The sequence below is a fragment of the Pseudopipra pipra genome, chromosome 5 (genome assembly GCF_036250125.1).
Source record: "Pseudopipra pipra isolate bDixPip1 chromosome 5, bDixPip1.hap1, whole genome shotgun sequence".
Taxonomy (NCBI): Eukaryota; Metazoa; Chordata; class Aves; order Passeriformes; family Pipridae; genus Pseudopipra; species Pseudopipra pipra.
The window spans coordinates 18,088,575-18,115,838 of NC_087553.1; the positions used below are offsets into that span (position 1 = coordinate 18,088,575).

Genomic DNA, 27,264 nt, shown 5'->3' on the forward strand with positions numbered 1-27,264 from the left:
GATGGCTGAAGAAAAGGCCTGAAATGCTGTTAGCGAGGCAACCACATGCTAATTCCAGAACCTAGGAAAAACGCAGTTAATAGGAAGACTAGATTGTTAGCTCTTGCCTTCTTCCTTTAGCAGAACTACCAGAATGCAAGAGAGATTAAAAGGTGCAGTCTTGACTGAGTGTGGTGGGGAGTTCACAGTTTGTAAGCTTTCCAATGACCTCACTGGAGCTGCATTTCTCTTGCTAAAGGAAGTTAAGGGTCTTCAGTTGTACCTTTTACCTTCTTCCTTATGATTCAAGGCTCCACAGCGATGCTGGATTAGAGAGAGAACACAGATGCCAGTACACTTCATTCCTGGTGTTACCTCCCTCTTCCTGATTTACATGTTTTTGTGTCTTCATGCCTTTATTTCAGATCTTGGATGAGGTTGAGAAGAGACGGGGCATTTCCCCAGCCCTGGTGCAGCCTCTCATGAGGAGTGTCATGGAGGCACCATTCCCAGCTTTGGGCCGGACAATTACAGTCAAGAACTTCTTGCCAGGCTCAGGAACAGAGGTAAAGACCCCATCCTAGAGAGAGGGAAACAGGCCAGCAAATAGCGAAGGACTGGTGACTGGAAGTTGGGACCATGAGAGGTTCATAGCGTGCGCTCCAGCATCCTTAATACAGAACACCTCTTCATATGGAATAGGTTGTGGGGTTCTGGTCAAAAACTACCTGAAACCACACCAGACTAATGCTGCAGCCTTTCAGAATGATGTTTTCAGAGCATGGAGGTTGTATCTCGCACAATGTGGTGTGAGGACAGTGGGAGAGGTTTTGCTTATAGCATTGAAGGACTGTGGGAGGATGGGGGGAGACAAATTGAATGTAGTTTTGGACACACTTTGTTTTGGGTGTGTATGCCTTAAATGTGAGAGGGAGGAAAGTGAGCAAGTTGATAAAGATTGTGTTTGAGGGCTTTCAGCACAGCACTACATGAGGGCATTCTCCTCAACCCAACTGAAAACAGTCCCAACTAAATGAAATTACTGCACAGCACATGCACAGCTGGTTAGAAATGTGCACTCGAGGAGCAGAGTCCCAGTGGTGTGCTGTCAGGCTGTGAGAATGTTTTGGCTGGTTTGTGTCTAGGATCCTTGATGTTTCATTAATAATCTGGTTGATGGAATAAACTCCACATTTACACAATACAGTATTGGGGCGGGTTGCAGGCACACTGGAGAATAAGGGATTAAAATTCAAAGTGACCTCTCCTAAATTCCAGAAACATGTTCAAGTGTTCAAGAAATGCCTGGATGTAGCACTTAGTGCCATGATCTAGTTGACAAGGTGGTGATCAGTGAAAGATTGGACTCACTGATCTTAGAGGTGTTTTCCAACCTAAATGATTCTGTGATTCTGTAGATTGAAGATTTGGTGTGAACTTCAATATGGTCAAGCACAAAATGCTGGGAGGAAGAAAGGAGTAGTCTAACACGACAGGATAGTAACTGAGTGAACAGCAGTACTTCAGAGAAGGATCTGGTGGTATAGTGGGCCATAAAGTGAGCAAAAGTAACAGTGTGGCATTATTTAGACAAACTCCTTCATTGTGAAAGCAATTTCAAGTGATGAATAATAAATGAAAGCAGTAATAAATAAAAGCAATTTATCTGCTTTCCAGCATCAGTGAAAATTTATTCAGAGTACCATTTTCCAGAAAATGCAACCACTAGAAAAAAAGCCCCAGAAGAGTGGTTCTGCTTACTAAGTGTTCTAGAAAATACAGGCAAAGCTTGAGAAAATTGTTTGCTTAATATAGAAAACAAAGGACAAAGAAGGACATGTGATAACCTTTCAACAGAGAGGAAGGTGACCAATTGTTCTGAGTGACAACAAGTAATTGAACTAATTTGATGCTGACATGTTTCAGCTGCAGGTTTGGTGTTGGTGAGGGTAGTTCAGAACTAGAGTAATTTTCTTGTGGGATTTATGAAATGTGTGGTGTTGGAGGCTTTCAAAAACAATTTAGATAAGCATCTGTGTAAGATAAGGAGTATGAAGTGCTAAGGTGCTGTGACAGGCATTATTTAAGTAGATATGAACAAAGAAAAATACCCACAGGCTGCTCTTTTCTGTAACTGATATAAAAAATTTATAGTCAGTAGGTTAAGCATCCAGATTCTTGCAGTAAAAAAAAAAAAAAAAAAAAAAGAATTGTAGCTGTAAAATCAGACTGTAGATTTGAAAGGCTCCATGATATTCTGCTGCTTGAATGCCAGAAAGGCTGAAAGCCGCTCCTAGCTGGACACAAACTGGTTTTCCTCCTTATGAAGAGCTCCTTGTCCTCAGTCCAGTAGGGAGAACTTGTGGTTGATCTCGTGCTGTGCCTGTTGGAGTGGACTCTGGGTTGTCTTCATCTGGAAGAAGGATTTATGGGAGGTCTTTGGACAGACTGTGTTTGAGGACTTAACGCTGTGTGGTGTTTGCCAGCACAGGCAGTGAGGCCTGTTTGCTGTGAAAATACCTGTTGGCTCCTTGCTTGCCAAGTCTGGGTGGGCAGCAAAAGCTCACTTGTGGTCTTTTTGTCCCCAACAGGTCATTGAGCTTCGGCGGCCTCTTGACTCCAGGCTTGAGCACGTTGATTTTGAGTCCTTGTTCACATCCCTCAGCGTGCGGCATCTGAGCAGAGTCTTTGCCTCCCTGCTGCTGGAAAGGAGGGTGATCTTTATCGCAGACAAGCTCAGGTACCCTCTTGCATTTCCTTAAAGAAAATGCTGCCAAGGAAGGGAGGCTGGGAAGACTGCAGTCAGTAACTGATCTCTCTGCTTTGTTCTTTTTCCTCTCTGCTCTTTTCCAACTTGGTCATGATGTGAGTAAGGCTGTTCTTCCTAGGAATGGGGAACTTAGCCCATGAACTATAATTTCATTTTTGCAGTTTGCAAAATGTGTGCTGCTTCTCATTCCCAAGGAGAACCAAATTCCACTTCCTCCAGACAGTTTCAGAGCAGATCCCAGTGCTAAGGAAGCAAAATCCCTCCTTTTGCTCCATGATGCTGCAGTGTTCCCTTCTGAGCTGTTGCTGGGATTTCCAGGGATCAAGCCTTGGGCAGAGATGACTGTCCCTTCTGAGTTGCTCCCTGATGTCACAAAATCTTCTTAAATTTTCAGCTTGTATTTTAATATTGGTTTCTAAAGATGTTTTTCTTATGGGGGATGAAAGCAAAGGGTGCGATGAGGGGAAGTGAGGCGGAGGATTTCCCCCTTCTGTTTTGAATCCACTCAATTTGATTTTTTAAAAATTTATTTGTTTGCTCTCCTAAATTATGAAAATGGGTCCAGGTTTCTTTAAGATCTTGTGCAGCTGGTGGCTGGCAGCTCTCCAGCCCTTGAAGCACTTGAGGATTCAGGGAGGAAAGCTCGCCAAGGCTGGGGAAAGAAAAGCTGCCTGGATGAGTAATGACACTTAAGAGCACGCTCAGGTTTCAGGAGTGTACAATGCCCCTAAGCTGTCTGTTTTCACAACTTCCAGGCAGCAGCCTGCAGCTCTGGGACTGAGCACTGGGGCAAAGAATGGAGAGGCCCCTTCTACAAGAAAGTGAAGGGGAAAAATTCATTCTGCACGGGTCCAGGGCTCTCTGTAGGCAGAGCTCAGGCAGTCACATTGCAGGAATAGGAAAGCTGGGGAGAGGGAAGCTGTAGCATCTAGAGAGCACTGGCTACTTGCAGGTTTTGGCAGCTGCCTTGGGTCAGAAAGGGGAAGATTTGCTTCTTTAGAATCACTGATACACTATATGCATAGAGGCTTAGTATTCTGGATGCTTAAGCCACACATTTCATGCAGAGCATTCAGACTTGCATTGAAAATGAGAGAATTCATCCAAACGCTGTATTTCCATGTAACATATATGATTTATGTGAGAGTTTATGATCACAGGCTTTCAAATATTTTTCTCCTCTTCTGTAGGAAAAATTTTACATTCTGAGAAAATTTGTTAAGGACATAGATGACATTGTAATCTCAACATGAGGGCTGGGTGGTATGAGTAAACAGTAGGGAACTTCTGGGGTTTTTTTTAAGGCATCAGTTTAGAATGAACCTTTATTTACCAGATCTTTTCCTATCACATCTTTATATGATGGCACAACACCACGTATGTAACACACATGGGGTGTGTTACAGAATATCTCTAATTGAAAGCATTTTGATGGGTTTTGATGGCTTTTTTTTCCCACCCCTGTATCTTTGTCAGTATATCCAGGGTCCTTAACAATGAGTCCACCTGCACAGGCCTGTAAAAGAGAGTGGGAGAGAGCTATAGAATCATAGTTTCTAAAATCTCTAATAATACCATAAACAGCTTTTTCTTCTATGAAAAAAAGGAATTGTTGTGTTTAAAAGCTCGAGGGTCTGTTAGACCACAGGGCTCAGATTCAAATATTTACCATAGATTTGCCAGCTCTCTATGACACTTTTAATATTTGATGTTTCTGAGAAGACCTTGCTCTGAGCAATTTCAGGAGCATCTTTTTCTTTTCCTATAACAAAATATGAAGTTTCTCTGGCTCATTTTTGTGGAGCAAAAGCTTGGAAATTATCCCAAAGGACTGTAAAGGTGTGAAAAGCAGAAAACAAAGAAAATAAGCCTCAAAATTAAATAAACTATTGTGTTTTAGTCCAGTACAGTGACTTGAGTGGACTGGATTGGTGAGCCTTGGCTAAGATCAACAGTCTCTTTTGGTCGTTGGTGGACAGTTCATGTTTCGAAAGCTGATGATATTGTAGATACAGGATCTTCTGTCAAAATGATACTTTTCCTGGGACAGGAACACATTGAACTCAATGAATATTAAGTAGTATTTACTTTAGGAGTGAAAATGCCAGTTTCAGAGGAAAAAAAGAAATGCTTTTTTAGAAATAGCTTAAGAGAAGGAAAAAACGATAAAAGCAGCTGTTGGAAACTGCTCAGAGGTTAGGAATGCTAGAAATAATCCAGCTGAGATGGATTAACGGGAAGAGTGCAGGTGACATGGTGAAAGATGGGCAATAAATTACATTTATCATTTATCTTTGCAGTTCTTCATACGGGCACTATCAATAACTATCTGTCTGTGTTTGTAAAGGTGTGTCTGGGTATGAGTGACACAGAAATGATGTATGAAATTTATTTACATCTTTTAATTGCTGTAAAATCAGTCTGTGGGAAAAGAAAGCTGAAAGGTCACTTGCCAAATACTGCGTGAACTGTGAAATGTTTTCAAGCTGAGCCAAAAAATGCATCTAACAAGTGTACAGCAAGTGAAATACGTTGTCTTTTCCATCTTTAGAATGAGCACAGAGTGTTTAAAGACCTGTCAATCCACAGCTTGGCAGCGGAAAAGGAAAGAATTTGGTTTATTAGTTTTTGAGTGTGGGGGTGTCTCTCCTCTGTTGTTACGGAAACTGGAGTATACATAGCCTTGCAACCCAGGAGAATGACTTTGTGAAAACTGTGTTGGTCTGTGTAGTCTTCCCTAGCTTTTGTTCACTCCTGCACTGTAAACTTTAGTCCTGGGGCGGTTGAGGCCCTGGCACGGGTTGGATGCTGCAACACGAGAGCTGCTTTTGTTTCCAAGGGACGCTGCCTGGCATGCAGTTCCAGGCACTGCAGGCTAACCTTTTAGAAGGCATCTTCCAACCAAAAGTGTCCTGATGTCACAAGGTACCTAGAGCTGGGCAGTTTTTACTGGCCTGAGTAGGAGATCTGTGAGATTCACAAGGCTTTTTAAAACAGAAAAACTTGCACGGCCTTAAAATCAATGCCTCCTTTTTCCAGATCTCAAAAGCCCGTTGTGGATCTGACCAACTCTGTCTCTGCCAGAAACCACAGCTGTGTCAACAACACAAAGTGGTCATTGTTATCAAAGGCAGATCTGAAAGAATTAGAGTAGACACTTTAAATGTGGTCATCCCCAGCAAAAGGTAATTAATCATCAAGAAGAACCCTTTTCCATGTGCTGCAAAAACAAATCTGGGACTGCAAATCTCAGCCTCGCAGATTTCTCCTTTTTGTACTATGATTAGGGAGAAGAAGAAACCCAAGGATTAAGTTTTGATGTTAGATAATGGCATTGTTTCTTCAGATCTTAACACTCGCTTCTTCACCTGCACGAACCTGCCACGTTGGTGGGAGCCAGTGAGGGTCCCCACAGCTGGTGGAACTTGGCACCCTCCTGGTGGCATTTGCAGCAATGCTGCACCAAGTCATGGGACAATGCTTGGAAGCTCCTATGCCTGTTAAATGTGGTAAACCAGATCTGTAATCCGTCATAAGTAAATCCAGATGTGACACAGTGTCACAAATCTGAAGGTGTTTGTAAAATGAGTACTACTGTAGCAGAGCTTATTAAAAAAAAATAAAGAGAAAAGACCTATTCAAACCATCTTAAATTGCCAAATGCCAGCATATTTTGAGCAGTTTGGTTAGTGCAGGGACCACAGGGCTTCTTGACATTAAACCACACAAGGCTGTTTGATTCAGTGGTGTTTTTCAGACATCATGAAGTATCCTAAACCCAGAGAGGGATTCAGCTTTGGAGACTTTTTACTGTAGGTGCTTGCCTTTGGAGTGGAAAACTGGAAACCTTGTAGTCAGTCTGAAGTTTGGGAGAAAAGCAACCAAACTGAACAGCCATTGTCCTTCCTTAGAAGCTGTTGCAACTTGTCAAGGTGTCTTTTAGAGCAAGTCAAGCAAGTCTTGGAGCAACTTTTCCCGGAAGAGAAAGAAGGGTTTCTGTGTAGTTGCAGCTGTTGTGTTCAGATTCTGTATTGGCCACCTGTGTTTAAGGTGGCTATCAAGAAACAGCAACTTCATAGGATGCTCTGTGGTAGGTTTGTGATGGGATGCTGTGTGGTGGGAAGGCTTATTGTTAGAGGAATCAAATGTCACAGACTGCTGTGCTGTCATTATTCTGACCAAAGGAGTGCTCAGCCAGAGAGATCTGCGCGTCAGTCGAAATCAGCCCTTTAGGGAGGGATCTGAGGGTTCTTTGCGTACTTCAGCTCTTTTTAGCCTCTGTACTAGTGACATCTCTGTCTCAACTGCAAGCAACATCAGACATGCAGCTCAGCCATGTTCCCTGCAGAAGGCTGAATGAACCCATGAAAGTGTGCTCAGGATCTTGAAAGTGTACTTCAAAGACCTGCAGTATTTTTAAGATCACTGTTGAAACCAAAAGTCTTAAAAAGTGGCGTCTGTATCCCATTTGAACATCTGGCCCTGAACTCGTGTGGCCTGAGGGTGGTGCATGGCACTCCCCAGAGCATACTGCAATCCCATTGCTGCTGGCTGAAGAGCACACAGTCACACAGGTGGCATTAAAGGAATTTATCACACTGGTTCTTTTGCAAGGCTCAGCAGCCATGGTGTGAATCAGCAGTCTCTTAGTGCTTGTTGCAGTGCCATATGCAAGAGAAAGAGAGCTTAGGCTTGAGTCATTCCAGAAGACCAAGGTTCTCCTGGGCTCCTGGCAACCTGCAGTTTCCTGAGACTATCTGCAGAGCAAGTCTGACTGAATCACATGTGGAAGGGATACCTCAGTGTTACCTCCTCTGTGTCCATCTCTGAACTGCCTTCAAAGGAGCCTCACAGACCTCAACCCTATCAGTATTGTTCTCTGAAAATGTCTTCCACAGTGAGAAATGTTTCAGAGCAGAGATCACGAGGTCTCATCCTAGAGGCGATGAGTCATTCAGAGATGGAAGGGTGGAAGGGGAAGTTATCTTTACTTCCCACTGCCTGGTGTGTACAATTTCAGACTTACACAGCTCTGCCTTTGACTTCCACTAACTGGACCTCAGCCATCTTTCCTCCCACTCAATCTCTCACGTACCATGTGTACTCACTGGGACTTGAGAGCTGCGCTGAGGGAAGAACAACCCACCATAAATATAGCAGGAGACAGCATGCCATAATACATCACCATACCATAAATAACCATGTACTTCAGCTGCTCGCTGTTCCTCTGTGGAGCTACCTGGAATCAGAGATGTTTTCCACTGGTTTTCAAATGCTGTCTATAAAGTCAGTTCCCACTTTTAGTCGGGAAAATTAGGAAAAAGGAAAGGAAATTTAGAATAAAAAGGATACACCTTCAAAATCGAGGATTTGTGACAACGACAAAACTTCTTACACTTCCACATTCAACCCCTCCTCAAAGAAGAGGAATGGTGAGTGGTGGTAATGCCACACTGCTGTGGATAAGTGATGAAAGCTTTCACTGTGCTGCTGCTGCTGTTACTGGAGCTATTATCAGTCAGCAATTGAGGAGTGGAAAATACTTTCTGCAGTAATAGAGGGGAAGAGAAACCCCTGATTTTATATGTGCTAACATGACCTGAAATGTGTTAGTGTATGAATAGTGCAGCCTTGAAGGAGATGGTTTTTAAGGGATCTCATTAACTTGGAGTGCACTTCTAAGATAGCACATTCACTTTTGTTGTGGTTTCTTTCAAGATTAGCTTGTATGAAAGATACAACAAAAATCAGCCACTCTGATATTATTCCCACATTCTTTCTCGGTGAGTTTTTTGTGTTTGTTTTTTGTAAATGTTTCTGTTTCTTACTAGCTCTGTGTTTTCTTATTATTTTCATTTTGCTTCTCTCAGATTCATTATCTACCTTGCACGTGGGCTTGCTTGTGAGGGCTTGCTGATGAGGGCAGGCACAGCTTGAGAGCAGTGACACAGAGGCATCCTGCAGGAATGAATGCAGAGAAGGGAGGGGAATACTCTCAGACCTTCCTAAACAAGGATGGGGAACTGAGAGGGTTTTTTTCCCCATGTAAAGGCTTAAGCTACCTGTCTATGACACAGCCTTTGAAAGGTCTTCCTCTGTTTTTATAGAGAATCCCCTTAACAAAAGACAAGCCTTTGGGAGCACAGGGAGAGGAAACTGTCTCTGTTTTGCGAAGAGACTTTCTCAGTGCACACATCCCAGCTGTCTTTCCCGGATGCCAGTTCCCTACCTGTTGCAGTCCTAGATAAAATTCTCACTTTAAGCAGATTCCTGCCTCCCCCTTGGGATCTCCCTGTCTCCAAAAAGTGTCATGTGTTTATTTATGTTTACTGCCTGATTGCTTCATACTGTCACACTGATGTCCTGGCAACTACAATTGTGTTCTGCTAAACTGAGCTTACCTGATGAAAGCCAGCCAGGTGTCCCCCAGCCACACCACTCTGCTCAGTGTGCTTTAGCAATACACCACAGGGATGCACATCCACCAAACTTGGCTGGAGTGAGGTGGGGAGGGAAAACAGGCTTCATTTGTCAGAGCAAGCTCAAGTCCACACCCATCAAACCCTTTCCTTCTCAAGTCAGCAATAAGCTGCCAGATCCAGGTTGCTGGATGTAAATTCTCCCATGGAGTCTAACAGAAGCCAGCTGGGCGTCCTTCCTCATCAACGTGACTCCTCCTGGCTGCACCAGTTTCCCTCCCCTCCTCCAGCCTGTTCAGACCTGGATGTGAATAAAACGAAGTGACATTGCATGCAGGATTTATAGCAGCAAGCCTTCTCCCTCTCTTGATGCATAAAAATGCTTACAGACCCAGAAGAGATGAGTAACTGGTGCCCTGTGGTGAGCTCTGCTGTGTCTGACTGGAGACCTTGCCCATCTCCTGCCAGAAAGCTGATGGGGTTTCCGGACAGTCCCTCTTGTCAGCAAAGGCACAGCCAGGCTGCTGGTGGCATTTGAAGGGGCAAGAAGGAAGGCTGCAGTGCCATGAGCCGTGGGCTGGCTGTGTGCTCCCCTCATGGGATTTCACTCTCTCAGGGTTCTGGGTAGCCTTGGCAGGTTCCACAGGCTGCAGGGTGCCTGGATAGCCTTGGCTGGAGACCACTGCCTTCCTCCTTCCCTCATGCTCTGGCATATGATTGGGACCAACAGAAGAGCATATTTTGGCATGCCATTACTCCTGCTGAGCGTTGCCCAAAGGCAAGGCATGTGTGCTGCACAGGTAGCCAGTCAAGGAGCAGGAGTGGGCCAAGGCTAGAATGACCTGCAGGAACACCTGAGGACCTTGGTGCTCAGGTGCTTTGTCAGGGGGTCTCAGCAGGTTGTCCAGCTGCACTGGTCTGACCAAGAGTACAGCCAGCAGGTAAGTGGGCCAGCGCAGCCCAGCAGATGGTTGCTGTGGTGGTGGTGGAGCTGCCTTCTGCCCCCCACAGCTGTGTGCTGTCTGTGCTGGGCAGTGTAGCCCCTGTGCATTCAGAGCTGTGGCTTTCCCATGGGAACAGCCACAGAGGTATGCTGTGGGAGAATAAACTCATTTCTCTAAGGAAAGGCAGTGGCATAAAAGATGCCATGTCTGTCTGATATTTCCCATCAGGGTACTGGAGTAGCATGTCTCTGATTCAGTGGGACCCATCTCTTGTCACATGTGCGTGGGCTGAGATCATCTTTTGGAAGTCATTGCTTTTGAAGCTGAAAAATGGGGTCAGAAATCTGGGAAAGGCCCTAGTAATTTGAGAGATCAATCAGGGAACAGTTGAAAGAGCCCCGATTTCTAGGAAGCACCACTCATTCCCTGACTGACCAGCCAATGTCCTTGATTGTGTTTTACCTTCCAGCACACTCTCCAAGTGTTGCCATGCCACGGTGGCCCTACTGTACCCCTTCACCTGGCAGCACACCTACATCCCTGTGCTGCCGCCTTCCATGATCGACATCGTGTGCTCGCCCACCCCCTTCCTCATCGGCCTGCTCTCCAGCTCCCTGCCCCGCCTGAAGGAGCTGCCCGTGGAGGAGGTGAGCCATGCATCCACATTGTGGCCTTACTGGTTGCTTCCAGTGGGCTGAATTGTTTTCTGCCCCAGAAAGGCTGGGAGAGCCTGCCTTGGCAGCTGGCAGCAGGAGGGAGCCGAGCTCTCGTTCTCTGGCTGCTGTGAGCATGGGGGGAGGGAGGAAGTGGACGGTCCCCTGGGGAAGCAAAGGTCTGTGCTCTGCCTTGTCCACAGCTTGGGAAGGCAGGGGGCTGGGATCTCCCACCGTGGGGCTGCTGTGGTTAGGAGATGGCTTTAGTAAAGCTTCTATTGGTTTCTGCATAGTGCTGTCCAGGGGCTATGTGCAAAGTCTGCCAGGCTTGAACTGTGATTGCTCTAGACTGGCCAGGATAGCTGCCCTTCTGGTTAACACAGGTACCTAATGCAAGCAATAAATAATTAAGAATTGGATTTGTGGTGCACAAGAGTGAATGCAGCAAGGCTGAACATAGTCAGCGAGGCATTTCCCTCCCTGCACAACCAGGAGACAGCAGTGCAGCACACAAGGAGAAAAGATAAAGTTCTGGAAAGATAAAGAAGTATCTGATGTGGTGATAAAGAGTGGTGGGCCAGGGTTTGGATCACAGCCTCCTGCTGTCCAAGCTGCTCTGCAGTTTGCAGCAATGTCATCAGAAAGCCGCAACAAGGGCTCCACTCCTGGCTCACCCCGGGTGCCTCCTCCAGCTGTGGTGGTGGGTAGGAGGAGCAGGGGCAGGGCTAAAGCATTTCCTCTAGAGCAGTTACAGATTAAGATAAACTCTTGATGATAGGAATAATTACTTCCCCCTTTTATTCTTCCTCTTTTGTTCTTAGGTCCTTGTTGTTGACCTGGTAAATAACCGGTTTTTGAGACAGGTGAGCAGAGCTATTTCGTATCCTTCACCTTCTCTCCTCTTTTTCCATCATACCTTACCTCCATCTGTGTTTGCTGACCTGCCCTTCTGGATGGATTGCTTTCTCCCCACTCAGGGAGAAAAAATCCCACCGAGGCAGGATTTGTGGTTGGCAGTGTTAGAGGGGTTGCTGTGTGTATATGTAATATCAGCATCCCAAACCACAGCTGTTGAGGACTGAATCATTGTGAATTATCTCTGTCTCTAGGGTTTTTTCAAAGAGGAGAAATAGTGGCACTTGAGCACTGTAGTTCTTTAAGTGTCTCCTGTAAGGTGGAGGGCACAGCTGGAAAGCCTTGGCTCAGCACTGTCTGCTGGGGAGCAGCATGGGCTCTTCCAGCCTTTGTCTGTCAGTCCATCTCTATCACATACTCTGCCTGGCATGGGAAGGGAGCGTGGATGATTTCTTGAAATCCTTTCTGCTCAAGGAGCTTGTGGTTCCTCACTCTGGTCTTGCACTGGATGGATCATAAGCTGGTACATGGCAGCCTGTATGTTGCTCTGGCAGTGAGATTGCCTGCTGATTTTTACTTCCCTTTGTTGCGGAGAGGAGGAGCGGGAAGGAGAGGTGGAAGGGGAAGAGTACAAATGAGCAAATATACTCCTGGCCAGGAAGCTATTTTTTCCCAGAGCTTCTTGGCAGATCACTGAGCAGTGCTGGCAGAATCAGTGTCTGCTGTGCCTCAGCTCCCGTGGGTAGGATGGGATGAGTGCTCCTCCTGCTGCAGAGAGCAGCATGTGGGTGAAGGCCACTCTTTTGTCACAGTTCTTGCTTGCCAGCTGCCTCAGCCGCAGGGATGTGCTTTACCTTGCACCTCTCTTTTGGAGGTTTAAGCTAAATCATACTGTCTCAGCCAGGGCTGGTAGGAGTTCATGCACAGTCACTGGCAGTTCCTTGGCTCTCTGGGAATTCGTTATGCCTCCATATGATGATTAGTGCCTGAGCAGAGCCGAGCAGGGGGCTCTGCTCCCCTGGCCACACACCAGCATTGTTCAGATATGTCCTCTTTGTGGTGGGGTGAGTGCTCACAGGCAGATGGTGCAGCGATGGGTGTCTCAGGTCAGACACCTGAAATTCCTCCAGAATAGGGGAATATTTAGGAAAAGATACCCCCTTTTTCCTTCCTCTTGTGCTTCTTGATAGTACTGCGCTGGGAGGTGCTGGGAACATATCAAGCATATTACTCCTTCTCCCTCTCCTCAGGGTTCGTTTTTAGTGCTCCCCCTGCCGTGCTGGGGGCAGGGTAGGAGCTGTTTATGTGCCAGCCCCAGTCCCTGAGGAGGTGGCTCTGTCTTACAGATGGAAGATGAGGACTCCATCCTGCCCCGCAAGCTGCAGGCTGCCCTAGAACACATTTTGGAGCAGAGGAATGAGCTGGCGAGCGACAAGGAGGAGGGCCCTGTCAATGGCAAGCAGGGTAAAGCACAGTGCCTTACAGCTTAAAACCACATCTTTTCCTACCCCTTTTTCTTCTGTCGCTTCTTAGAGGAGAACTAGGCGTGTGTTAAATTTAACACCACAAATATTAGAGGTAGGTCATGATTTTGGTTAAGCTATGTTAAATATTTCGTTGCACAGGGGGCAGTTCTCTGTGCTAGGAGCAACAGTACTTATCCCTTCCCAGCTTCCCCTTCTCTCTGTCCTTCCCTTACAGTTCCAGGGAACACCTGTACACCTGTACTCCTTTCAGGGAGGGTTCCATAGGCTTCTCTCTGCTGCTGGCCATGTGAGTAGTGCAGGCTCCTCTGGGGGACAGTCCACCCACAGAGCTGCAGACTCGGAGATGGCCATGTGGCTCACAGGCAACTGGGCTGAGGCAGCTCTCTTGGGGGCAGTTATGGCCACCTCCTGGTTGCAGGGGAGCCTGAAGAATGTGCTGGATTTGGCTGGGATAGAGTTAGTTTTCTCCATAGTAGCTAGTACAGGGTTGTGTTTTGGATTTGTGTTGGAAACAGGGTTGATAACTCAGGGATGTTTTAGCTATTGCTGAGCAGAGCTTGCACTGAGTCAAAGCCTTTTCTGGCAGTGAGTGGGCTGGGGGTGCACAAGAAACTGGGAGGGGATACAGCCAGGACAGCTGACTCCAAAGGGACATTCCATCTGGAGTGATGCTCATGGAGTCATGCTTAGCATATAAAGCTGGGGGAAGAAGGAGGAAGTGGGGGGACATTCAGAGATAGGGTGTTTTGTCTTCCCAAGGCACCGTTGCGTGTGCCGGAGCCCTGCTTTCCAGGGGATGGCTGAACACCTGCCTGCCCATGGAAACTGGTGAATAAATTAATTATTTTGCCTTGCTCGTATACACAGTTTTAGCTTTACCCATTAAATTGTCTTTATCTTGGCCCATGAGTTTTCTCACTTTTACTCTTCTGATTCTCTCCCCCATCCTATCAAAGAGGTGTGAGCACCCAGACAAAGCTTGTTGACTTTCAAAGTAGTAGCAATTTGGTCTGCTTCTGTGGCAAGCACTTTCTAGAATGCTGTCTCTCATGAGCAGCTTTTCCTGCTCAGGTTGAGTCTGAAAAAAGCCAGGGAATTTTTTCCCAGGGATTATTCTAGCAAGTCCTCACAGCACTATCCTCACCACTGCCTCTTTATTTTCTCCTTAGAGACCAGCCCTTTGAATGAAGTGGTGTCTGAGGCCTTTGTCCGTTTCTTTGTGGAGATTGTGGGCCACTATTCCCTCTTCCTGACCCCTACGGAGCGAGAGGAGCGGACCCTGCAGCGTGAGGCTTTCCGCAAGTCTGTCTCTTCCAAGAGCCTCCGACGCTTCCTGGAGGTCTTCATGGAGACACAGATGTTTGGGGGCTTCATTCAGGAGCGGGAGCTGCGGAAGCAGGGGGTCAGAGGTGAGCAGCTTGGACTGGGCTCTGCTGCTGTGGAAACTGCTGTGCTCCTGCAAGAGCTGGGAGATGCTCCATCGGCCACCAGCTCCATCTCCAGCACCGTGGCTGGAGGCTGCAGTATCTGCAGGAACACCAGGAGGGAGGTGGTAGGGAAGCACCAGCACAGGCTGATGGTTTGTTCTGACACTCGTACATGACCTTCACAAGTCCCTTGGGGATTCCTTGTCTCCATTTCCTTATTGTCCCAAAGCAGGGAGCATTGCCTCACAGGAGTGTGGTGAGACACGTGCACGGCGCATGGGAACCAGCTACTGGAGAACGGGGGCACTTTGTGCCTGATCTGGGTATTTCTTGTTGAGATTGGGGTTACAGTCACCCTTATCCCTGCAGTATCATCCACGTGTGTGCCTCTTCTGTTCCACGTTGAATTCCCATCAGGACTGTCACACAAGGGGTATACTGCTGGAATGATGTTTATTCTTGCAGTCCCTCATGTCCCCTTCCTGTGTCTAGAGGAAGAATGGGCCAGTTATGGCTCTTTTGGCTAGTAGAAGATACAGATGCTCATGTCCTTCCCAGAGCTGCTTCTGTTGTTTCACTGCTGTTATCCCACAGTCCCAAGGACCCTACTGGCAGGTGAAGTTTCTTATCCCTGCTGCTGCTCAGTGCTGGCTTACAGCTTCCTCCCAGGCACCAATAAGCAGGGGACGATTGAATAGGTGGCTGAGTAAAAGAGATTTTGCAGTGTGGTAAATGCCGCATGACAATTCCACAGATGATCTCACTCTCTGGACTTAGCTGTGTTCGTAGCAGAATGAACAGAGTTTTTGTCTCTCCCTGAGTGAGGAACAGAAGCTCAGTCAGCCTTGCAGTGGGGAGGGAGGGGGCAGACCAAAGTTTCTGTGCCAGATCTGGGCTCAGCTGGTGGAGGAGGTGGGGTGAGTTGTTCCCTGTTGTTTGCAATAGTGTGTGGGTAAACACACTTTCAGATGGGCATTCTTGCTTGGATTTATAGGGACGCAAAATAGAAGTTGTTGACTTCTTTCTTTCTGCAGGTCTGTTTGAGGTACGGGCTCAGGAGTACCTGGAAACACTTCCCAGTGGGGAGCAGAGTGGAGTCAACAGATTCCTGAAAGGCCTAGGTAAGGAACCAGCAAAACCCCTGGCTTCTCAGGAGGGTTGGGCTTCTTGCTGCCTTCAGGGTGGGCAGTAGAGAAGGTGCCCAAGGGTGGCAGGGCTGTCCTAGTGACTGTGTGTGGCATCCTGCAGAGCAGTGCTCTGAGCCATGAGTGATCAGTGTCTTCTAAAGGAAACAGCTGGGTCTGAGGTGGCAATGGAGCAATGAGTGACTTGGGGGTGGCGGATGCATGTCCTGGTGGGGGAAGTGACAAACTCTTCATTGCCTTTGGGTTCACCCTTAGGAATCAGCAGTGGGAATCACCCAGGAGTATTCTAAGATTGAATCTATTTTCCACTGTAAGAGTAGCTAGACAAGAGCTCCAGATGCCAGAGTTCAGAAGTCCTTGATGATTCATTGGACACTGTGGCTAAGAGAGTTTGATCATATGTTCAGGTGGCATCCGTGGCCATTCTTGGCCACTTAGGAGCAGCAGTGCCTGAGGGGCTGGAGTGCCTGGCCTCCATACAGGCTCTGGCCAGGTGAGCTTAGTCATGTGTTCACCTTCCAGGACTGCTGGGCAAAGGGGCTCTGGTGGGCGTGCCTGGGGGTTTGCAGGGTCCAAGTCTGTAGTGCTGCTCCCAGGGGATGGGCAGAGCTCTGCAGGCACCCGCTTCCAGCTTTGCAGAGCAGTTGGCTGTGGACAAGGACCCAGGGCTGGCAGCAGGGCCAGTTCTCTGCACAGGGTGGAGGTGGTGAAGAATGACACTTGTTTTGCCTGTCACTGTGGGGAGTCTATTTTCCTTTCTCTGTCTCTTCAGGCAGCAAAATGAAATTCCTGCACAAAAAGTAGGAGTGAAGCACATCCTCGTTCCACAGAAGAGAACAGCTTTACCATTTAACAGCAATAAATCAGACTTATCAAACATTCCCATTCAGCCTGCTCCCAGGAGCCAACAGCCTTGGGCAAGCTGACCACGGCCGGGCCGCACTCGCACGGACATGTGGTGCTGCAGGAAGGTTGGATGGCTGTGGGGCTGCCGGGACAGGCTTCTGGATATCTACAGTACCATGCACTGGACCAAGCACTCTCTCTGAACTCTGCACTAGCACGTTGCAGGCATCCCAGCAGATTGGATCTCTTAGCTAGTCAATTCTTTGGGTTTTGTTGTATTTTTCTATTTATATTGAGGTTAGAACAATTATTAACCAATGACTCTTGCCCTGCCTCCTCTCTGCCTGGTGCTGCAGGAGGCCGAAACGGGACTTTCACGGGACTGAGCAGGCAAAGCTCAGGCATGGAGGGGAAGAAGAGAGATGTATGGAAGTAGGTCCCTGCAAAGCAAGGACACCGAGGGCTGCAAGGGTGATGTGGACTGACCAGGAGGAGCTTCCAAGCAAGGGAGAAGGGTGAGGGGGAACCACTAAACCTACTGAGGACTTGATGGGCCAGCCAGCTCCCTCAGTGGCTGTACCAGGGGGTCTTGGCCCAAGGAGAGGTCTTTCCTTATGCAGTGTAATTAAAAGCGAGTGGTGTAAAAGGCGTGCGGATCCATCGTGTTTGGGGGGAAAGGGGTGAGCTGTGTCTTCCCACCAGCCCACTTGGGACTGACCATGAGCCAGAGAGGACATTTCGCAGCTGAACTCTCAACTTGGCCAAGCTCTCAGCTTCTCTGTGAGTCTCAGAGGCTGGGTGGCCTCGTTCCCTCTCCTGGCCGCTTGCAGGAAGAGTCCAAGGTGGAGCTCACCTGCAGGATCTTACCTTGGAGACCCAATTCCCAAAGGTCAGATGGGCTCTCTTCTCCCATTTTGGGTGTTGCTGCTGGGAAGCACAGTAGGAAACATGCAGAGCAGAGTGCCTGCTGCTGCCTTCTGTGCTCCTGGTTTGGGAGGAGGTAGGGTCTCCTGCTTGCCTCTCCTCTTGTTTTTGGTGGGGAGGAGAGGTGGGAGGCTCATGGAAGTTGAGGTGGTGTGAGGTCTTTTTTCCAGCTGGTGTGGAATCTGTTACACTTCCACTGCTTATGAGAGCAGATTCAAGTATCTGGAGCATCCTTTAGTCTCCTCTGCTCTTTGGAGGACAGTCTCTTTCCCTGCTGCCTGGGGGTTGCAGGGTGAAAGCCACATGCAGATACCTTTGCTGTGGGCAGCTGTGCTATGCTGGGCTGTCCAGGGCTCCAAGAGGTTTTGAAAGTGGTCCACGTACCCCTGTGGTCAGTGGGCTTTTCCAAGTAAGAGAACCTTGTTGACCAGCAGCGGGGTTCAGAGGAGCTCACCCCTGCTCTGTACCATACCAGAACGGTGGGTCCAGTGCTGCTCTGTGAATCTTTTGAAGCCTGCATTTACAGAGTTTCCTACAGCAGCCTCCTCTTCCTGTGTGGTGCTCAAGGACAGAAGAAGTGGGCAGTAATGGGTGGTGGCAGGCATGGGCAGCTGGGTGGGTAGAGGGGTGAGCTCTGGGAGAGACGGTGCTTTGCTGGCTCACAGCGCAATGAGGCTTGTTCTGTCTGTGACTTGTGCCACTCTCTGGGGACCAAACTGGCTGGGCAAATGGCTCTGGGTGGCCCTGTTTCAGCAGGGGGATGGCCCAGAAGTCCCTTACCCCACCTCAGCCTCTCTGTGGTTCTGTGGTGAGCACTGTAAATGCCAAACAGCTGTAGTGCTACACTGGGCAGGAGGCAGGTCAGCAGCATCTGCAGCTCTGTGCCCCCCAAATTTTGCACAGGGACAGATGAACCAGCAATAAAGGGGCTCAGAGAAGCCAGCAGCATTTACCCCCCACCCCTCCCCAAGGTTAGGCTCCTGCAGGGGTGACCAGGTGGAGAGTGTGGGGGCTGCCCCTCAGGTGTTCTGAGCAAAGTTGGCACTACTTCAAGCCTAGTTTGTCACAGGAGGCAGTGGTGGCCCACCAAAGGGAACTGCAATGGGATTCAAGGTGAATCAAATGCTGTGCTTTGGTTTTTAATAGTAGCACAATGAGGTTTTGCAAAGCTGGGATGCTATCACACATGCAAAGGTGGCCAGGATGCCTGCAAAACTCTGTGAGATGCTAAATAAAGCTGATCTGTGGCTCAACTCCAGCCTTCAGAAGCAGGTCTCCTACACAGTCCCGCACTGCCAAGCCTGCTCCTGGGGACTCCGCATTTCCCTTCTCAAATGATGTTTTCAACGGCATGGGATTTGGCCTTCCTTGGCAGGAGCTGTGGTAAGGAACTGGGAGGGATGCCCCGTGCTTGGCTCAGCTTGAACTTTTGTGTGAGCATGCTGAGATACTGGCAGCTTTTACTGCAATATCCTAATACCTTAAATTAAAAAGGGTTGTGAAAAAGCCCCTTTTGCCTCATTTGGGGGCTCCAAGGGGGCTCTGCCAGCACAGCGCTCTGTGACCACTCAGTGCTTTTACTGGCAACTCTCAGGCAAGTGGGAATTAAGCCTACATAGTGTACAAAATCTAAGGGGGGGTTTAAAAAGCAGCAGCATGAGAAGTGCAATGAAAGAAACGTTTACAACTGTGTCATTAAGGATTTAAAATGAAACTCAGACAGAAAGTATTGATCTCCAGCTGCAGGACAACCTCTTCAGCTTTATTTCAAGCTGTGTTGCTCCGAGATCAGCATGTCTTTAAGGGCTCTGGATGCTTTGGAGGAACCCACCTGTAAAGAAAAACCGTAAGACCATCTGTGCTGGGTCTGACCATGGGCCCATGTGTCCTCCTGTGGAGGCTGCCAACAGCAGGTGGCCAGAGAAGACTGTGAACAGAGCACACATAATGCTGGGTATGCCCTATATACTATACATACACACACACACACACTGTACTATACATACCCAAAACCTTAAACTTGCCTACTGTACATCCCACAACCAGGGGTTTCCTGCAGCAGAGCTGGTGTCTCTGTGTTTAGTATCCTTGGATGAGTTTCTGTTCCATGACGTTATGTATGTGGGTGCAGACAAACGTGCTGAGGCAAGAGGCCAATCTGGGGGCAGTATGGATTTGCAGAAGGATACGGACCAGGATACTGGTTAAACATTAAAAGCTGTGATCTCTGCTCCCTGACAGTTCCTGGCTAATTCAGCAGCTCTTACACACCAACACAAGCAGCTCTGCAGGGCCTGTGATTCACAGGACTGCACTTGCTGACTCCCAAGCTGCTACCTAAACCCGGAGTCCTGTACCCCTCCTTGGTTTTCCAGCATGGGCTGCTGCCAACCTGCAAGAGCTCAAGGTACCCATCAAATCCCAGCCCTCACAAAAATTTATGGAATTGTCCCGTCTACCATGCAGTAGGTGGTGGCCAGTGCCAGCAGGACAGACAGAGAGCCCTGTGCAGTCAAGAGACCAGATCCAGCCCTGCACAGGGCAGCCAGATTTGGGCTTGGAGAGGTGCAGCCAAAGAGCTGTGCTTGCGCTTGGCTGTGTGTTGGTATTGCTGATGCCTGTTGCCGAGGAGGTTACAACTCACCTCTCTGCCTGGAGACGGCTTTCAGGTTGCAGATGCCAGCAGGCAGCTTGCAGGTGTAGAGCCCCAGGCAGCCACCACAGTCAGAGGGCTTCTGGCAGGGCCGGGACTGAATGGTATGGCAGGAGTGCTGCAGAGAGAGGGAAAGCGGTGGCTGCAGTGCCAGTGTCCAGCCGTGCCCAGCGCCCAGACAAGGACCCCCTCCCAGTCCCAGCTGTGTCATCGCTGTGCTCATGCTGCCAAGAGCCTTGGCCCCAGGGAGCCTGTGCTGTTCACAGGCTCAAAGGGACACTTTCTGTGCAGGCTTGGGCTGCCTGACAAGCAGCCTCTTGCAAAGTCAGAAGGTTTCCTTTGGGGGTGCACATGCCCCACAGCTGGTTAGTCAGTTGTTTTGGGTGATGTGAACTACTCAGTCCTGGAACCCCGTGATTGCCAGAGCCTATCAGCTCCATCACACTCAAGCTGACAGCAGTGTGATGCCTGGGAGTGGGAAGAGCTCAGAAGAGCCTCTTCATTTCCCCCAGAAGGGCAGGGCAGAGAAGCTCCCATTAGAAAGAAAAGCAAAGTTGTAGAAGATTATTTGATAGAATGGGATGAGTGTTTGGTTTTCATTTAAAATGGTAAAATAATGCAATAAATCCTGCAGTAGCAGGACAAATAGCTCATCAGGCTATAGTGCAGCAGCTTCATGCAAGGAGCTGGAGAAGCTGGGGCCCAAGGAAGTGGTTCCAGGGGCAGTTCATTACTGCTTTTGGCAGAAAGCACACTCAGCGGCTTTGTGGCCACCACAAACATACACCAGTGCCTCTGCTCTTTTGCTTCTGTGTCACCTGCCCCAGCTGGGTGGCACCTGGCACAGCATGACACAGCACTTCTTGATTAAGGCAAGGTCTACTTGTATGTTGCTAAAAGGTGGTTTGGGTTTGATAACGGAGCAGTTGGTTATTTGCTGTGCTGAGCCCACGGAGCAGGTTTCCCACGGGCAGAGGAGGTCTGTGCCTCCCTCCGGGCATCGCTGTGAGGATCTGTGCCCGTCAGCATGGCAAGGGGCATCAGGGCACAGTGCTCCCATTGCAGAGGTCAGAGAGCTTTGTGGTAGTGCTTCTGGGGGGGTAAACATGAGACTTTGGGGGCTGGGGGACATTGCAGGGGCTGGGGCTGGAGCAGGACTGTCTCTGCAGCTCTGAGGCTGCAGCCAGACTTGCACTCCTCTCCTGCTCTGCTCACCACCTGCGTGCACAGCCGTCAGCTCTGCTCTAAGCCTTGCAAGGTACTAGCTGGGGCTTTAGGGATGTCACTGCCCACTGTGCTGTGAGGCCACGTTGTGACTGGCACCTTTACATGCAGCTTATGAGGAATGGCCTGAAAGCACCTTTGTACCTGATGTTTGTAGGGTCATGGCATGCTTGGCGCCTGCTCCTGCTGCCCTCAGTCCTGCCTGATCCTGACTGGTACCTCCACTCACCCCCAGCCACCCTGCAAACCCCTCCCACAGACCCTCATACTCGCTGGCCAAGGACAGGCTGTGCTTACCGTGTCACTGTTGAACTTCCCGTAGTCCTTCAGGTGGAGGCTCAGCCTCGGGATCCTGCTGCGGGAGGGCTGCAGTGGGAGCCTCCAGGGCTTGCTGGCAGGGACCTGATCCCCACTGCCCAGCCGGGGTTTGGCCATGATCTTGCTGGGGGACCCGGAGCTGGGGTGTGCCTCTCCCATCGCTTTCCACGCACTGGCTGGGGGGTGGCTCCCCTCTGAGCCATGCCCAGGCAGCTTGTCCCCTCCATCTCCAGGTGGCCAAGCATCTTCTCCAGGGCCCCTAGCTCCTGGCTGCCTCTTGGGGTTGCTGGCCTGGCCCCTTAGTGCCCCAGATAGTGCTGGGGCTGAGCAGAGCAGCACCAGGAGGAGCGCAGCAAATGTCAGTGCCTGGACCTTCATCCTCAGGGCCTGCCTTTGCTTGGGGTCCTCCTGCCTGGACAAGGCTGTTGGAGGCTGGAGCAGAGGTGGAAGCTGTTTTCCCCCTGACTCTGGATCCAACTGAAGTCATTTTTATACAGCAGGGACATACCTTGGGGGCACAGCCCTTTTCCCCCGCCCCTGCTGTGTCCCACCTCCCTGCTTACGAACAAACCCAGCTGCTTGCGTGGGCCCCAGTCCCCCTCCCTTGTGTTCCCAAACACCCCAGCACCCTCCTGCCATGGCCACCCTGTCCAGTGCCAGGTACACACATGGGTGTGTGGCATCTCCCATTTCGGAGCACAGAATCTTTTAGCTAAACCACAGTTGCAAGCAAGGTCTTAGTAAAGGTGAGGCTGCTGGCAAATGTTTGTGTGTCTGAAGGAAAGGCAGCAGGCTCAGAAGTAAGGAGTTGGTATGGGCCTGGTGAAAGTGGTCTTGGCTAGAGGAAGGACACCCAGTTAATGCCTCCGTCCATTGCATTCTTAAATACTAGAGCCCACCCAAGAGAGAGGTGTTAGAGCTGCCCTGACCAAGCTTTGGTTGGCTTTTGTGCTGTGTCAGACACCTGGGATCTGCTCCTCAAGCAAGGGTTCTCACTATGGGTGGTCTCTATATGAAATGGAGGGAGAGTCTGTACTCCAGACTTACTAGCTGTTCAAGAACCAGCCAGCACCAAGACCCAACTCTACTAGAAATTAGTTTTAATGAGTTTCAGGGTTCACTTATGTCGGTGCCCACAGCTGCATCCTGTGCACATTATATGCTGAGAGAGAGACAGTAGGTGACTTTTCCTCGTTGCTTCCATGAGAGATGCCCTTGCTCCCTGTGCTCCCTTTTGCTTGACTTGACACTCCAGACTAAAGAAGGAAGGAAGCCCGAAGTTCAGAGGAAAGTGTGTGGAACAAGGGTCTGTCATCTTTTAAAGGCCACCAGCTGCTCCCTGGTTACCCCTCTTAGCTTAGTTTTGCCTACTTTTTCCAGGGGCATTGGACTTCCGAGCAAGAAAGTGTGGCTGGCTGGCTGGCTCAGGAAGACTGATGAGGTTTTCCTACAATGTCATGATCATGCCAGCTGCACCTTGCCACAGGTTGTGGTCCACGGGACCTCTTGGATAGAAAGGATGTTGCTGGTGGGCCCAGCTGAAGAGACATGGTCCTGAAGATCTAGGAGTCAATGACTGAGGAGCTACCATGATAATGGGCAACAGTGACACAAGGTGGAGGAAGAATAAATTCCCTTAATAGACAATCTAGAAGGACTGGAGGTCAGGGAAGCAGGAGGTCTGAAAGACCAGAAACCAATTTTTCTTTACATGGAACTTCCCTGGTTTGGGGCCTCCTTCCCTGAGCATTTACTCAGGCCCAAAGCAGATGAGTGTTCCCATGAGATGGAGGGATGAGGGGTGGGTGAGATATACTGTCAACAGGCAGAAGAACCAAGCTGTGGTTGCTGTAACCCACCAAATAAAAATTTTTTTAAAAATTAAAAAAAAGGACAGTTAACAACAGCAGACAAACATAAATATGAACAGTGCAATATCAGTTTTCACCGAATGCACTCCACAAACACTTCACCTCCCAAAAAGTACCGTGCACCAAAAGTCTAAATCCTCTGGTCAGCACCCAGCCTTTGAACTCAATGCTTAAAACAGTCCAGTTCCTGGAAATAGGAATGCTGGGACTTCAGGGAGGTCATAGATGAGAAAGCCACGGTGTTCTAGTCCATCTTCCATACCTTCACCTCTGGCCAGCTCCTGCTCTTGACTTGCTCCTGGCTGACACTGGAAGTGCTGATTTCTGGGGAAATGGGCTCATAAGAACGGAGAGACAAGCTTGCAGCAAGAAGACCCATCTGGACACAGGTGTCTGTGTCATGTTTAGCAAGCATCCCTGCAAGGATTCCTGCCATTAAGCTGTGGAGAGAAAGAAAGATGGGGAACAGTTTTGAACTCGGGAACGTGGCCATTCATTTGTAAGGGCTTTCATTTGGATCCAAACCAACATTTACAGAAGCTGTATATGTCAACTTCTCATCTCAAAAGTTGAGGCACTTTCTCTTGCATCACATTTTCTATTCTCCTCAGTTTTCCAGGTGAGGCAGGAGAAAAGGAAGGAGTCTAAGAAGGGAAGAATATACTTTTCCCTTGCTCTCTAATTATTTTGTCACTTCTCTGCTCTTTGTTGGTGCCTCATTATGTCCCCTTCTCTCCCTATAGGGGTTGGATAGGGTGAGAGGTAAAGTTTCCATACCTACGTGAGAGGGACAACAGGCACAGCTGGAAAAAGAAATCCAAAGCTGAAATGAGATTGGAAATTCAGATTTTTGTAAACATTTGCTGTGGTTTTCCATTTGAGATTTCCCAGTAAAAATTGTGTGAGTGCTTGCAACAACAGTTGTCATCCTTGGTCCCCACAAGGCACTGAGGCAGACACCAGAAGGGAATGACTTTGGCATCTGCCTGACTTGCAGGGGAAGGCTCGTTTGAGGCACGGATACGTGCAGGGCGGTGTTTGTGATAGACTGGGAACAACTACTCTTTATTCACAGTTAACTACTCTAATGATGTTCTGAAGCTCAGAAAGGATAAAGGAGAAGTGAAAGAGAAGGGAGAAGACAATGCCATTTGAGAGGAAGAAGCAAGGAAAGGAAAATACCATGGCAAGAAGGATTAATAAGCACATCTATGGGGAAGGGAAAAAGAGCCCTTTTTTTGCACTTGGGCTAATTACCTTAACATCTTTTTATCCATAACAAAGGCACAGAAGATTATGACTTCCATAAAGTGTTCAGTCTCTCAACAGCTCCAGAGGTTGAGAGTAAATATTTGGGGCAGCATCCCCTAGCAATGCCGTGTGCGGGCAGGCGGTGTTATGTTGTCACGGCAGCCCCATGCAAGGAGCAAACAGCTGCTGCTGCCACTGCACACACACTCAGCTCCTTGGGCAGCACCTCTGGACTTGTGGGAGAGCCACAGGGTCAAAGGCAAGAAGTGCCCTGGATCACTGTTTCTGGGTGTGCACTCTCCCCTGACCAGTGCTTCAAAAGTGTGAGGGTTCACGGGGGCCAAGCTGTGGAAGTGTTATTGTTTAAATTAGATATTAGGAAGAAATTCTTTACAATGAGAATGGTGAAACAAGTACAGGTTGCCCGGATAGGTGGTGGATACCCCATCCCTGGAGATGTTCAAGGCCAGGTTGGATGGGGCTCTGAGCAACCTGACCTAGTTGAAGATGTGCCTGCTCATTGCAGGGGGGTTAAAACTAGATGACCTCTAAGGGTCCCTTCCAACCCCAACCATTCTGTGATTCTATGACAGTCCTTTAAAAGTGCCAACAGGCTGGGCTTGAGCAATGTTACCAGTTCATGTGCTGTGGAGATGGCGTGTATGTCACTGCAGTGTCCTAGCATTTGCAGCCTGTTTTGGCACTCTTACTCTGTAGAATAGGAATTTCTGCAGCTCAGAGGAGCAGCTGAGGTTATTAGGAAAGAAAACCCTGGACAAACAAGAGGACTATGAAAATTCCCCCACATGGATTTGGGGACTCTGGGGAGAGGGATTTCCAGACGAACGTTACCTCAGGAATGGGAGCAGCATTGGGCCCCTAGCTGTCAGATGGATTTGGAAGGAAAAGTAAACTTCCAGGTTCTCCAGTATAACTCAATAGAGGTGGTTGGCAGTGGCATGCTTTATCTCACCTTTGGTCTTCCCTTAATTTAACTTTTTTAAAAGGGAAAGGAATCCCTAAGGAACACGTTTAGTTTACATTAGCCTCTAGAAAAAATTGTTGTGCAGTAAGGGGTACTGGTGTTCTGAGCAAATGGTGCAGAGAGGAGGCTCCCTGGAGGGGCTGGCAGACACTGGGGACATCTGTTGGGATCATGAGCAAAACTCAGCTTTCCTTAGGACAGGCTGACTCCATGAGGTTCCTCCAGCCCCTTTTCCTGCTGTTACACCTATTACTCCAAACAACCCTAGAGAAGACCAGCTTGCAGTTGCAGTCAGCTCATCTCAGAGGTGGTCTGGGACACAAGGAGCATGTCCTGGTGCTAAGTGGGCTAACTAGCCTGGCAGGAAGTTATTGATTGATCCTAAGTCAAATATTGAGGACTCTGTATGTTTAAAAACAAACAAACAAAGAAAACCCACGAAAACCCTTTTCATTCTGCCCACTGATAATAGAAAAAAAGAAGTGTTGCAATGGTGAGTTATTGGTAGGTAAGCATAGAAAAAGAAACGAAAATATCTGTCACATACAGACTTTTGGTCTGGCCCAAGGCAATGAAAGGACAGAATCAATTATTTCACCATGAGAAGCAAGAAAAAAAAAAACAACCCTGCCTGCTACATATAGTTTGTCAAGTTTAAAAGGAGCATAATAAAATATTACTCTGACAGACTGAGAATTGATCAGCAGGGCTAGCTAAAATAGCTGTCATTTCCCACTCCTATGTACGGCATTGTGTGAACAGCCAGGCGAATTATACAGCAGACTCTTTTGAAGCAAAAGCTTCAAAATTGCCAGAGGCAAATGCAGAACCTGATGAAATGCTTTTATAGGGCCATTTTTGCTATTGAGTGGCAGTTCCACTTCCACTGGAGAAGTGTGGAAGTAAAGCAGTTAGTTAGTTAGACAGCTTTGATGTAAGGTGGTTTACTTTGCTTTTAGCAGCTCAGCCCAGACTAATTCAGAACTCTTAGATTGCCAGGAAAGGCTTGGATCTTAAAGAAAAGCAAAACTAATGATGGCAAGCCTTCCAAGATGCTTCAGGGGACATTTTTATCGAGCTTTGCAAGGAATCACAGTAACCAGCCCTGTTCTCACGTCTTTGGTGTCTCTTCCTCTAGTAGCAGAATGTCATTCTCGCCTTTGCAGTAAAATTTCAAAGAAATCCGATTATGGCCCTTCCACACTTAGTTGGAGAGTACAAAGCAGTGAGCAATGTACCTGTCGCCAGCTCCTGAGACATTGACTATCTCCTCTCTGCTGATGGGGATGGTGGGGTAGTGGGCGGCACAGAGGCTGGCAGCAGCAGTCTGTGGGAGTAGAGAAGGGAAATTAGTGGGAATTGCCAAAGCTGATAAGGCCTGATGTGGGTGATGCCAGACCTGCATGGTTGACAAAAAAAGAAAAGACTGAAAAAAAAAGCAATAATCTTTTTTCACACTTTGGAAGAGATAATTTAAATGAAGCTTCCTGAAAAGGAAGCTCGCAGTCATGAA

General features: G+C 48.5%; 2 protein-coding genes across 4 annotated transcripts in view; one reads left to right on the forward strand and one right to left on the reverse strand.

Annotated features, from left to right (window-relative positions):
- DENND2A (DENN domain containing 2A) overlaps positions 1-17,171 on the forward strand; it is a 57,249-nt gene extending 40,078 nt beyond the window's left edge. For both annotated transcript variants that reach the window (XM_064654733.1, XM_064654734.1), the window contains exons 13-20: positions 405-545; positions 2,571-2,719; positions 10,582-10,759; positions 11,587-11,628; positions 12,967-13,084; positions 14,277-14,516; positions 15,569-15,655; positions 16,452-17,171. In XM_064654733.1, coding sequence (XP_064510803.1) covers positions 405-545; positions 2,571-2,719; positions 10,582-10,759; positions 11,587-11,628; positions 12,967-13,084; positions 14,277-14,516; positions 15,569-15,655; positions 16,452-16,483 — 987 coding nt within the window. In that variant the 3' untranslated portion in view covers positions 16,484-17,171. The remainder of the gene's footprint in view (positions 1-404; positions 546-2,570; positions 2,720-10,581; positions 10,760-11,586; positions 11,629-12,966; positions 13,085-14,276; positions 14,517-15,568; positions 15,656-16,451) is intronic.
- Positions 17,172-19,113: 1,942 nt separating this feature from the next.
- The window catches only part of LOC135414226 (uncharacterized), a 28,924-nt gene continuing 20,773 nt past the window's right edge, over positions 19,114-27,264 (reverse strand). For both annotated transcript variants that reach the window (XM_064654736.1, XM_064654735.1), the window contains exons 18-21: positions 26,990-27,078; positions 21,624-23,955; positions 20,094-20,220; positions 19,114-19,280 (exon numbers count right to left, since the gene is read on the reverse strand). In XM_064654736.1, coding sequence (XP_064510806.1) covers positions 23,760-23,955; positions 26,990-27,078 — 285 coding nt within the window. In that variant the 3' untranslated portion in view covers positions 19,114-19,280; positions 20,094-20,220; positions 21,624-23,759. The remainder of the gene's footprint in view (positions 19,281-20,093; positions 20,221-21,623; positions 23,956-26,989; positions 27,079-27,264) is intronic.